At 36.6% G+C, this 13,949-nt stretch overlaps 1 protein-coding gene across 3 annotated transcripts in view; it reads left to right on the top strand.

Moving 5' to 3' along the window:
- ZMYM2 (zinc finger MYM-type containing 2) overlaps positions 1 to 13,949 on the top strand; it is a 108,665-nt gene that overhangs the window by 21,484 nt on the left and 73,232 nt on the right. For 2 of the 3 annotated variants that reach the window (XM_027588342.2, XM_027588341.2), the window contains exon 3: positions 9,851 to 10,707. In XM_027588342.2, the coding sequence (XP_027444143.2) occupies positions 9,851 to 10,707 (857 nt within the window). The remainder of the gene's footprint in view (positions 1 to 9,850; positions 10,708 to 13,949) is intronic. The other variant, XM_027588343.2, reaches the window with a different exon arrangement.

The following is a 13,949-nucleotide window of genomic DNA, read 5'->3' as shown; positions in this document are numbered from 1 at the left end:
TTCTTCAGATATTTATTCCTGTTCCTTTTGTTCTCTTTATGATACAGATATGTTGGTATGCTTGGTAATGTTTTGTAGATCCTTCTGGCTCTCTCCATTTTTCTTCCCCTTTTTTCCTGTTCCTCAGATAGGATAATTTCAATTTTTCTTCCTTCCAGTTTACTGATTCTTCTACCTGTCCAAATCTGCTGTTGATATCTCTAGTGAATTTTTCATTTGTTACTGTATTTTTCATCTCCAGAATTTTTGTTTACTTTTTTATAATTTGTGTCTGTTGGTATTTTCATTTTGATTATGCCTTGTTTTCTGATTTCTTTTAGTTCTGTCAGTGTTTTCCTTTAGCTCACTGAGCATATTTAAGATAGTTGATTTAATGTCTTGACTAGTTATTCCAAAATTTGGGATTTCTCAGGAATAGTTTGTCAAATTCTTTTATTTCTGTGAATAGGACTTACTTTTCTGTTTCTTTGTATGTTTTGAAGATCTGTTCCGTTATTCCTAGTGAGCTAGTGACCTGACAAAAATTTCCTTAAATGTTTGCATGAAAAACAATGAAATAAAGGGTCATGTCTCATTAAATCTGATAGATGCTGCTGGGAAAGCTCTTACTGCCCAGAGGGCTGAAACCAAGAGAAGCATCTGCTTCAGACCACCCCAAACACAGTTCCATAGTTTTTAGACATTCCTCACTGCTGGTCCTCTGACCAGCTAGACTTTCCAGGAATGCAGGATGCTATCCCCATAGCCAAGTTGGGGTGAGGAATGGCGGATGATTGCTGGTTCATACATTCTGCTCACTTACGAAGCAACTTCTTCCTGAAGCACTCTCCTGGTTGATATGAGTATTCACTGGGGTTCCAGGGATCTAAAGTAGTTGGTGCCAATCGCTCTGTCCAGCTCCATGGTTACTTGTGTAGAGGGACCCATATCTAGAACTTTCCACTCTGCCATCTTGTTGATACCTGTCTTGATTTATTTTTCATGTCATACTTAAGAGGACCAGTTGCCTTGTTCTTCTGAAAATTTTGTGCTGATCAGGTTACTTTTTGCCTTAGGACAAATGAATGTTAACTACAAGTTTAATTTCATTTGTAATCTAGTCATTTAAAAACTTTCTTTAGTAGGTGTTTAGAGTTTTACCTTTTTGAGGTCTTCTAAGTGAGTCACAATGAATCCATGCTCTTCTCTTTTCTCTCTTCTAATATTTCTGATGCTGTTGAATTCTCCCCTGTTCTACTTGTCTTTGTAGGTTTGTCTTTTTTTTTTTTAATCTCTGTATTTAGTTGGTCGTTTGATGGAAGGAAAGTTTTGTATCTGTCTCCAATTGGCCATCCAATTAATTTTTTTTAGAGATTTATTTATTTTAGAGAGAGGGGGAGAGAGAGAGTGAGCATGTGAGCAGGGGGTGGGGCAGAGGGAGAGAAGCAGACTCCCCACTGAGTGCGGAGCCTGACCCTGGGCTTGATCTCATGACCCTAAGATCATGACCTGAGTAAAAAGAGTTGGAAGCTCAGCCAACCAACTGAGCCACCCAGGAGCCCCCCCGTCCAATTAATTTAATATTCTGTGCATTAATTTTGTATCCAGTGCTTCATTAAATTATCTCACTGCGGTAGTTTTTCATGTAAATATTTTTGGTTTTTGAGGTAAAAATTAACCTAATTTACATGTAATGATAATTTTTCTTTCAAAAAAATTTTTTTCAGATTTATTTATTTATTTGAGAGAGAGTGCACAAGTGGGAGGGGCAGAGGGAGAGGGGGAGAGAGCATCTCAGGCAAACTCCCTACTGAGTGTGGAGACCAGTGTGGGGCTCGATCTCATCACCCTGAGATCCTGACCCTGAGGCTGAGCCAAAATCAAGAGTTGGACACTTAACCGACTGTGCCATACAGGTGCCTCTCCTTTCAAATTTTTATAAAATAATTGCATTGGCTGGTACTTCTGGAAGTGATATATAGTAATAAAGAATATCCTTATCTTATTCTTGACTTTAATAAAAATGTTTTTAATATTTCACATTAAATTTGGTGATATCCTTTGGTTGGTATTTTATATATGTATTTATAAATCCATCTATTCCTATTTTAAAAAATATTTTATTAGTGCATACGCACATGTGCATGCACAAGCAGGGGAAGGGGCAGAGGGAGAGAGAGAATCTCAAGCAGACTGCACTGAGCAGGGAGCCTGACACGGGGCTCAATCTCACCACCCTGAGATCATGACCTGAACCGAAATCAAGAGTTGGCACTTAACGGACTAAGCCACCCAGATGCCCTTATTCCTATTTGATTAAGAATTTTTCTTTTTTTTTTTTTTTAAGAATTTATGTATTTATTTGACAGGGAGAGCCAGAAAGCACAAGCAGGGGGAGCAGCAGAAGAAGAGGGAGAAGCAGGCTCCCTGTTGGGTGGGGCTAGATCCCAGGACCCTTGGATCATGAACTGAGCTGAAGGCAGACACTTAATTGACTGAGCCACCCCAAGAATTTTTATTCTGAAAATGTAAAATTTGCCAATTTGACTCAGAACTATCGAAAGTACCCATGATCATGTATTGACTAACCTTTGCTGTAGAGAAGAATTCACCTTAGCTTTCTTTTTAACACGGTACCTAGAAAGCTCTTGGATAGGCTTTTATCAGTGAGAAAATGATAATTGTTTTTCTTGAATCATTTTGAAGTGCTTTCTGTTCTGTTCTTTTTTTTTTTCTTTTAAGATTTTATTTGCCAGAAAGAGAGAGTACAAGCAGGGGGAGTGGCAGGCAGAGCAGGCAGAGGGAGAGAGAAGCAGGCTCCCTGCTGAGCAAGGAACCCAATGCAGAACTTGATCCCAGATGCAGGACTTGGTCCCAGGACCCTGGGATCATGACCTGAGCCTAAGGCAGATGCTTAACCAACTGAGCCACCCAGGCGTCCCTGAAGTGCTTTCTTTGTGATTTTCTCTGAATGTTCATAAGCTTTTTCAGCAAGTGCTAGTACTTTATTGTTAGGAATGTCAACATTTATATATATTTATATATTTTTTAAGATTTTATTTATTTATTTAACAGAGACACAGTGAGAGAGGGAACATAAGCAGGGGGAGCGGGAGAGGGAGAAGCAGACTCCCCACTGAGCAGGGAGCCTGATGCGGGGCTCGATCCCAGAACTCTGGGATCATGACTTGAGCCGAAGGCAGATGCTTAACGACTGAGCCACCCAGGCACCCCGACATTTATATTTTAACTACCACATTTTCTTTGTTTTTTTCCACGAGAATGTTAAGTATTGTATTAATTGATTCTTGTTGAATCAAAATAAAGACCAAATATGACTGTAAAGCATTCATAATTTGTGATGAACGTCGTAGTTTGTTTGGGCTGCTACACTGAATTACCAAAGACAGCAAACATTTATTTCTCCCCATTCTAAAGGCTGGGAAGTCTAAGATCAAGGCTGTGGCAGATTTGGTGTCTGGTGTGGGACAGCTTCCTGGTTCATAGATGGATTGCTATCTTCTCACTGTGTCCTCACATGGTGGAAGAGGGAAGGGAACTCTCTGGGGTGTTTTTTATAAAAAGGGCACTAATCCCTTTTTTTATAAAAAGGGATCCACCTTTGTGTCCTAATCACCTCTCAAAGGCCCTGCCTCCTAAGACCTTCTTAACATATAAATTTGGGGGGAACACATTCAGTTTGTGACATTGATGGAATATCAATGGAATATCAATATTAGAAACTTACTGAAATCTTGGGGTAAAGGCAAAAATTCCCTGGTAATTGTTTAGGAGTGAACAGTGCTAATTGATTTTCACATCTGGTTATCTTTTTGAATTCTAAGAAAAAGCCTAAGAACTATTTTTATACCATTTACTCTAGGGAAAATTGAGGCTCAGAGAAGTAAAGGAATTTGCTCAGTGTAAAATAGGTAATTAGAATGGATGATGCAGAAAAGTGGCTAAATGGAATAGATTTTACATATATAATGTAGAAGTGGTCAACTTTTAATCACATTTAATTAGGTCAACTTGTAGTCACATAAACAGTAAATTGAGTGGTGATTGAAACATATTCTCAATGACATATAGAAGTGGCCAAATATATTTATAGTATAGGATTTGAAAACAGTTGTTATAGTTGAGTAGATACTCTGTTTTCAGAAGTGGATTACTGCAGAGAGCTAACTGGTAAAGTTCTATTCTGAGCTGCAGTGTTTTCTTCTGATTGATATCTAGCACTGCCATCAGAGGGTATTATGAAGTCAGTTCTAGCTTTTCTGTTTTAGAAATTGTCTTCTGTTTTAGGTGTGCTAAAACCCTAGAAAGGATCCAGAGAACTCGTGCATTAAAAGCCTATGCATTTCATAACATCTGTATATTTATGCCTTCCTTATTCCTCTGAAAATTGCTGTGTTGATGAGGGTACTTCCTACCTTGTGGCACATGAATATTAACTTCAAGTTCAACTTCATTTCTTCCATTTGATACTTGTGTAGTTTGAATATTGATTTGGTTATTTTATTGAATTTTTTATTAAATAAGATCTGTGCTATATTATTTTATTGTTCAATACTTAATTACATATTATGTATCAGTAGGAATATTCAGAACCTAATATCCAACTTGGTGGCTGTGGTCATGGGCAGCTTAGCTTTGAAGATTATTATTATTTTTAAAATAAACTTTAGGCCCAATGTGGGGCTTGAACTCACCACCCTGAGATCAAGAGTCCCATGCTCTACCGACTGAGCCAGCCAGGCACCCCTTGTTTTGAAATCCATATAGAGAAGGCAGTAGTGATTTTTTTCATGGATTTGCTTTAATGTTTAACTCATATGAATATTCGACTCATAACAAGCATCAGACAAATGTTAAATATTAGTGGATGGATACACTTAATTTTTTAAAATGAATTTATTTGAGTTATGAAAATTTGGAATCACTGTTATTCAGCATATTTCAACTTTTAATACTTTCTGTAGTGGTAATGTTAAGTTTTTTTTTTTATGTGTACTTAAAATTATGTGAAGGCCTTATATGAGGGTTTCCCCTAGCATATGTTACTGTTTTACCATGAAGAAATCTTCCTTAGTGAGGAGCTGTTTTAGAGTAATGGTGTATATATTTTATTTTATTTCTTTAACATTTATTTATTTTAGAGAGAGGGAGAGAGAGCACACACAATTGGGTGGAGGGGCAGGGGGGAGAGAGAGAGAGGGAGAAATGCAGACTTCCTGCTGAGTGCGGAACCCGACTGGGGGCTCCATCCCACAACCCCGAGATCATGAACTGAGTGGAAATCAAGAGTCAGGTGCTTAACCAACTGAGCCACCCAGGCGCCCCTGGTGTATATATTTTAATTTTTGAAAATATTTAAATGTCTTAGAGTATGGAATGGTAATTTGTAGATCTTTGAGTATGTCAAATGAAGCCACCCCTTAAACTTTTAAATAGAATTAATCTGTTTTCTTTAAAGCAGATATAAATGTATCTTCTGCTATTTCCCACTATCAACATGTATTCCATACTGACAGAGACACAGTTCTTGCTCTTAGAGTAATAATTTGGAGACTGGCTTTGGAACTGAGCAGTTTTACTGTGTCTGAGATACGGTTTTATTATAGAAAAGTTAACATTTCTTTTATTTAACTCAACAAAGTTTTGTCACAGTTAAGTGAAAATACAATAAGGCTTTTCCTATAAAACACTATTTGTTATTGAAAATATTTCATTTTCATTACTATGTTGATTGAATAGGATATGGTGCTCTCTGGAAACTAAACTTGGTTTGAGTAGGATGCTTAAGGTCAGAGAATAGCACATTATATATAAAATAAGGGACTAGGTTGTATACCTTGACAATTAAATAATCATGTTACTTAAAAATAACTCTGGTAGTCAAAATGAACATATGGGTTTTTGCCTTCTGGCCCTTCCACAAATTTTTGGGACAGCTGAGTTGTATACTCTGTGCCTAGGCACTCTTTTAGGTTCTAGATGGTCAGTGAGAAGAGCAAATTAGTTATGGTCTATCCAGTGTTTTAATAATATGGTTGTTATACCCCTATTTAATGTCTCTGAAAAGTGCTTATTCTGTATCCCTTTTGTTTCTGGAGATTGATAATCCCCTCCTCTTCAACTAATGCTTTATCAGCTTTATATTGTTTTCTGTTGTTGACTTCTGTTTTTCCCATTATTCATTCAGGTGCTTAGCTGCCTGAAATTCTTTTTAGATTAATGTTAAATCTAAAGTGCAACTTGTTGGGGTGCCTGGGTGGCTCAGTCGTTAAGTGTCTGCCTTTGGCTCAGGTCATGATCCCAGGGTCCTGGGATTGAGCCCTGCACGGGGCTCCCTGCTCAGCAGGAAGCCTGCTTCTCCCTCTCCCACTCCCCCTGCTTGTGTTCCCTCTCTTGGTGTGTCTCTGTCAAATAAATAAATAAAATCTTGAAAAAAAAATAAAGTGCAACTTGTTGATCACCTCTCCTACTCAGACTCCCTGCTCCTCATAAGCTATGTATATCAGTATAATGTGATCCTTTCAGAGGTTTTTTTTTCCATGAATTTACATAAAAATATATGTACTGTGTGTATCTTTTTAGGTTTTTAGAGAATACATAACATTGTAGTAATAATGTTCTGTGTTCTGTGACTTTTTTTCCAATCAACAGTAATCTTGTTGATCTTTTCATGTAAGTGAGATCTACTTTTTATTTTTTAAAGATTTTATTTATTTATGTGAGAGAGAATGAGAGAGAGAGAGCGCACATGAGAGGGGGGAGGGTCAGAGGGAGAAGCAGACTCCCTGCTGAGTAGGGAGCCCAATGTGGGACTCGATCCCGGGATTCCAGGATCATGACCTGAGTCGAAGGCGGTCGCCCAACCAACCGAGTCACCCAGGTGCCCGAGATCTACTTTTTAAAAATCACTAATCTGTTCACTTTTTTCCGTCTCCTATCATCACCTTTGTTTCAGGTACTATTATCTCTTACTTCGATCAGTGGCCATCTAGTTCGTTTCTTTGCTTCTAGTCCTGCCTTTTTATAATCCATTTCCCAAGTAGCAGCCCAAACAATGTATTAAAAATGTAAGCAACATGTTAATCTTTTATTGAAAACACTACAATGTTTCCTGTTGCAGTAAAATCCAAACTTGGCATTTAGAATTCATGATTGCTAATTTCAGGGATGTTTACTTGTTTTGTTTATTGATTTTTTTTTTTTCCTCTCAAGTGTCCAAATCAGTGTCTTGTACATACTAGGTTAGGTGCTTCATAAATCTTTGTTGAATGCAGTTAATGAACTAACTTGGCCTTGGTGGGTTTTTCTGTGCAAGTTTTTATTTATTTATTTTTAAAAGATTTTATTTATTCATGAGAGACAGAGAGAGAGAGAGAGGCAGAGGGAGAAGCAGCCTCCCAAGGATCAGGGAGCCCGATGTGGGACTCGATCCCAGGACCCTGGGATCATGACCTGAGCTGAAGGCAGATGTCCAACCATCTGAGCCACCCAGGCGCCCTCTGTGCAAGTTTTTATATCTCCTACAGTTCTTTGCTACCAACTTGTTCAGCCACATTGGTCTTTATTCTCTTGCTTGAATTCACCAACTTCATTACCTCAGGCTTTTGCAGGATGCCCTTCCTACAGTTTTCCCACAATTGGATCTTTCTTGTCATTCCAGATTTCAGTATAAATAGCACCTGCTCAAAGAGGTCTTCTCTGATCAATCTATTACCACTTTGTTTTTAAAAACTTTAATTTTTGCTTTAAAATCAAGTGAGAAATTATGTTCAGAAATTAAAATATAACAAAATATACAATGAACAATTTCTCCATCCCTGTCACCTATCTGCCAAAGTGATATTTATGTATATTAGTATCGTCTTCATTGTCCCAGACACTCCTTATAGCAAAATGAGCAAATAGCAATATATATGAAGTAGTCAATGTTCTTAAACCAGCCTTTTTTTTTGTTTTTATTTTTTTAAACTGGACTAAGTGGTTTTATTAGAGAAAGAGGATTACAAAGGATTTAAGAGTTGGTGTTGGGGGCTCTTAAACCAGTCTTTAAGACTTGTACAACCACTGGGCACCTGGGTGGCTCAGATGGTTAAGCGTCTGCCTTCGGCTCAGGTCATGGTCCCGGGGTCCTGGGATCGAGTCCTGCGTCGGGCTCCCTGCTCCTTGGGAGCCTGCTTCTCCCTCTGCTTCTCTCTCTCTCTCCCTCTCTCTCTCCCTCTGTCTCTCATGAATAAATGAATAAAATCTTAAAAAAAAAAAAAAGACTTGTACAACCACTGTATCTTCACCTTCTCAGATGATTTACTCTGTGAAAATTAGGCTACCATGTATTAACCACTTCAAATTCCCATCCACTCCATCTACAGAGTGACCTGCAATCAGTCTATACCCACCCTTCCTCTCCCCCCCTTTATTCCCCCCCCACCTTTTTTTTTTTTTTCTAATTCTCTGATTCATGTTCAGGATTAGTTCCACTACCACCTGTGTCCATGACCTCATCCTCTCCATCTGCTCAAGAACTTATTTTCTTTTCTGGCTCTTCACTGTTAACTCTCTGCTGTCTCTTTGGCTTCAGCACAGCCCTGCATATATATCAGATGCTCAGAAAATATTGGTTGAATATAGCAGAGTAATGAAGAGTTTGGACTATTGAATTATAAAGACCCGGGCATGCATTCTAGCTATGTGACTTGGGCAGATTAGTTAGCATCTCTAAACCGTAATTTCTTATTCATTAAAATGGGACAAAAACTACAGCTATATCGAGTTGTTCTGAAAATGTAACTAAGAAGTGGAATGTGTAAATTTCCTGTGGCCATTGTAACAGATTACCATAAGTTTGGTGGATTAAAACAACAGAAACTTTTTTTCTCTAATGATTCTGGAGGTCTTAAGTTGGAAATCATTGCCACAGGGCTCAAATCAAGGTGTCAGCAGGGCCATCCTTCCTCTGGAGGCCCTAGGAGAGAATCCACTCCTTGCCTCTTCTACATTCTGGTGACTGCCAGTATTCCTTGGATGCGTTACTTCAGTCTCCGATATCCAGTATGTCTCTATGGTCACATTGCCTTCTCTTCGCCTGTCATCTCCTTCCACCTCCCTTTGCAAGCTTATGCATTTAGGGTCCACCCAGCTAATCTGTTTTTAAATCCTCAATCTTAATCATACCTGCAAAGACCCTTTTCCCATATAAGGTAACCTTTACAGGTTCCAGGGATTAGGATCTGGTATCTTTGGGAGCCATTATTCAGCCTGATATGTGGATATAAAGCACACAGCATTGATACTGTCAAATAAAGATTTAAGCTTTCTGGATAGGGTCAAGAAAGATTTCACATTCTCAGAAGGATTTAATTATATAGTTATAAGGGAGCTAGGGAATATGAGAAAAAGGAATTAAAAAAAGATGATGTAAGGGAAATTAGGGATTAGATTGTATCATCTTATTTAATACAGTGGATAAATGGGATAAAAGTATAGAGAAGGGATTTTTGTTGTCAGGTTTTGGTTATTTTCCTGTTCAAATACATATCAAAGGATTTATCTGTATTTTCAGTATTAAAGTTTATAGCTTAAATAGTATGGTAAAAAGGAGGTGGTGGAGGTGGAAATATACTGCATATCATTACAGAAAATTGGTTAATTTTCTTTTTATATTCAAGAGGTTCACATGTAAACTATGTAAAATGATTAGTGAATGAATTCATAGATTGGATACCAAATTTTTCTTTTATTGGATAAGAATTATTGTCATTTAGAATAAAAAGAAAAGTACTTTAAAATACTTGAGTTAGAAGAGCAAAAGATTATATTGACATTTGTTTTCTTCTTTTTTCCATCTCCTTTACAGGTTTTTTGGCATGGACACAGGTTCAGTGGGAGGATTAGAATTGACTGATCAGACTCCTGTTTTATTAGGGAGTACGGCCATGGCAACTAGTCTCACCAATGTAGGAAATTCATTTAGTGGTCCACCTAATCCTTTAGTTGCTAGATCTAATAAATTTCAAAACTCGTCAGTGGAAGATGATGATGATGTTGTTTTTATCGAACCTGTACAACCTCCCCCACCTTCTGCACCGGTGGTAGCTGATCAAAGAACCATAACATTTACATCATCAAAAAATGAAGAACTACAAGGAAATGATTCCAAAATTCTTCCTTCCTCAAAAGAGTTGGCTTCTCAGAAGGGAAGTGTAAGTGAGACAATTGTCATTGATGATGAAGAGGACATGGAAACAAATCAAGGGCAAGAGAAAAATTCCTCCAATTTTATTGAACGGAGACCTCCTGAGACTAAAAACAGAACCAATGATGTGGATTTCTCCACTTCCAGTTTTTCAAGAAGTAAGGTAAATGCAGGAATGGGTAATAGTGGTATCACCACAGAACCAGACTCTGAAATTCAGATTGCTAATGTTACAACCTTAGAAACAGGTGTAAGCTCTGTGAATGATGGCCAATTAGAAAATACTGACGGGAGAGATATGAACTTAATGATTACACATGTAACATCACTGCAGAATACCAACTTGGGAGATGTCTCTAACGGACTGCAGTCAAGTAATTTTGGTGTTAATATACAAACATACACCCCATCTTTAACTTCACAGACCAAGACTGGAGTAGGACCTTTTAATCCTGGTAGAATGAATGTGGCAGGAGACGTATTTCAGAATGGAGAATCTGCAACTCATCATAATCCTGGTAAGCATTAAGTGATCTACTCCATGTAAAATTGCCTGATTCTTTTTTCACTGTAGTAATTGGTATTACCTTGGTTAGTTTATTCATGTAAGAGAAGTTCATTACATTGACTATTAAAAGTTTGAAATTTTAGCTAAGAAGAGATGTAAAAAGCATGTATTTCTTTGCAGATTATTAGAAAATAGAAAAATCCCAGAAATCTATGTCTAAAGGATTGTAATAAATACTCTTCACATTCACTACCACTGGAGTCTAACAATTTGGCATCTTATTTGTCATATACTTAGTTTTTGCTAATATATTTTTAGTATTTAGTAGTAATGTGTAAATAGTGAAATAAAATAAGTAGCATACTTAAGGAATAATATAGAATAATAGGTGCATTTAGATTTGTTTTTACTTTACTTTTAAAGTAATTTTGATTGCTTATCTGATTTTAATTTTTTCTTATTAGCATTTTATTCCTTTTTTTAATATTTAAGGTTGTTAAATTTCTGATCTCTGAACAATTTTTCTTCAGGCAGCTTTGCTTTGTGAAAACATTAAAAAAGAGAAGTTATAAGAACTCTGGCTTTTGATGACCTTGTCTTTATGTCCCTTTCTCTTTCACTTCTGCCCCCAAACCTTTTTATGTCTGTCTCTCTTATATATCCTTCTCTGTTTTTCTCTCATTTTCTCATCATTTTAGGCTCATTAGCAATGTTATTGGCCTAGAAATTGTGGAGAATAGTAAGGAATGACTAAAATATAGTAGTGTAGAATGGTATAAAATGCTAGTCAGTTTTCCTTTTTTCTTATTTTTTTGGTTATGAGAGTAATGTTTAATTATTGAAGAATTTTTGGAAAATCTATAATTAAAAATTGAGGGAAAAAATTCCCGATAGTATTATTAACTGAAGATTACCACTGTCACTGCTTTAACTGACTGTCTTTAAGGCTTTTTCCATTTTATTTTTATTTTGGTTGAAATGCAGCTCTGAATAATTTTTCTTCCTGTTTGTTTCCCACTTTACATTATATTTTCTCATACCATTAACATTTATACACAAAGGTTTTAATGGCTGCCCAGTAAATACGGATATACCGTTCCCATATTTGGCAGTTTATACTATTTCCCATATTTTGTTAATTATAGGTTTATGATGAACATCTTCTCATTTCTTTAGAGTATATTCTTAGAAATGATGTTCCTAGGCCAGAGGATATCACTGTCCCCCTCCTTCCAAAGATTTTTGGTTGAAAAATCTGTTGGGTTTATAGTGATTTTGAAAGAAATAGGTTCCTTATTACTCAATTTGGAAAATTTCTCCTGCCTTCCAAGACCTTTTCTTTCTGTGTGTGTGTGTGTGTGTGTGTGTGTGTATTCATAGGTAGGTCTGGATTGGGGGGTGATATGTGTGTGAGTTTGTATGGGCATTTTAAAGTTGTATATTGCCTTCCAGAAAGGTTTTACCAATTTATACTACCAGCTGTATATATATAAGTTTCTTTCACTGTAACCTTCTGGCTCACATAAAAGTTTAAGAAATGATAATGCTCAAATTAATAGCCATTTTATCTTTACTGCAATTATAAATATATTAAAAACATAAGAGTATGAAGAGGAAAATAATTAATCTCACCATTGAGAGTAGTACATTTAATTCTAACCTGAGATCATAGTTTAGGTTCAGTTTTGTAAACTCTTTTCTCCTACCATCCCTTTAAATACCTAACAATACATCGTGAACTTTTGACTATATCAAGTCTGTATATTTGATTTTATTCTCTATTTAGCTTAGTTCCAGTTTTTACTATTTAAATAACTCTTAAGAATATTCTTATGCATGTATTTTACGGTCTTATTTCTTTAGGAATATTGCTGAGTCACAGGGGCATATCATTGTAAGAATTGTCCTCCTGGGGGGGTGCCTGGCTGGCTCAGTTGGTAGAGCATGTGATTCTTGATCTTGGTGTTGTGGGTTCAAGCCCCTGTTGGGTGTAGAGATTATTTAAAAAATATTTAAAAATAAAAAAAAGTATTGTGTTCCTGTTTACTGAAACTTATACAAGGGACTGTATATTACTTATCAGAAAAACTAAACAGATACACCTTTTGCTCCTTTGTTTATGAATTAGCTCTTGTTTTTATTTGCTACTTTGATTTGTAATTGGGAGTTATAAAATCTTGGCTATTTATACTGGCTCTCAGACTAGTTGTGACTTGGGCAAATTAAGCTGTTATCCCTTGATGTCCTTTGTATAAAATAGAGGGTTTAGACAAAACTTCTCTTCCTAAAACTATTTTGATATTGGAGGATGTGAAAATTTGAAAGTAGGAGAAATATAAGAGCTGAAAAATAGATTAAGGGTGACATATTATTTATACAGGTCTAAAACTAAATTTAAAAAAAAGCATGCCATTTTTTCAAAATCAAGTTAATAGATGTCCTTAAGTTTAAATAGTTTAAGTATGTATTCAAGTGATAAACCTACAGAATCAAGAATCTTAAGGAGCCAGTAATTGTGTTTCAATAAGCTATTTCTTCTAGCATATGTTCAAATATAATTTTCAATTGGAGGCCCTTCATAAGGTGAAATTTTTAGTTAGTGACTACAATTAACTCTTAAACATTGCAGGGATAAGGGGTGCCAATCCCCCTCCCCTCCGGCCTACCGTGCTCTTGAAAATTCACATGTAACTTTTGACTCCCCCAAAATGTAACTACTAGTAGCCTACTGTTTGTTTTGCTAGTAGCCTGCTGTTGACTAAAAGCCTTAATGATAAATAGTCAACACGTATTTTGTATGATATGTATTATATACTGTATTCTAACCATAAAGTAAGCTAGAGAAAGGAATGTTATTAAGAAAATCATAAGGAAGGGCGCCTGGGTGGCTCAGTTGGTTAAGTGACTGCCTTAGGCTAAGGTCGTGATCCCGGGGTCCTGGGATTGAGTCCCACATCACGTTCCCCCTGCTCTGCGGGGAGCCTGCTTCTCCCTCTGCCTGACACTCCCCCTGCTTGTGTGCGCTCTCTCTCTCTCTCTCTGTCAAATAAATAAATAAAATCTTAAAAAAAAATCATAAGGAAAAGAAAATACCTTTATGATACTGTATAATAAAAAAAATCTGCATATAAGTGGACTCATGTAGTTCAAACCCAGGTTGTTCAAGGGCCAACTGATTTTCTTTGTATTCATTAATGTTTTTACCTGTTTATTAAAACTGGTCCATTACCTTCATAATAACAGGGTAACAGG

This window comes from Zalophus californianus, chromosome 3 (genome assembly GCF_009762305.2).
Source record: "Zalophus californianus isolate mZalCal1 chromosome 3, mZalCal1.pri.v2, whole genome shotgun sequence".
NCBI lineage: Eukaryota > Metazoa > Chordata > Mammalia > Carnivora > Otariidae > Zalophus > Zalophus californianus.
This window is presented reverse-complemented; position numbering and strand designations above follow the sequence as displayed.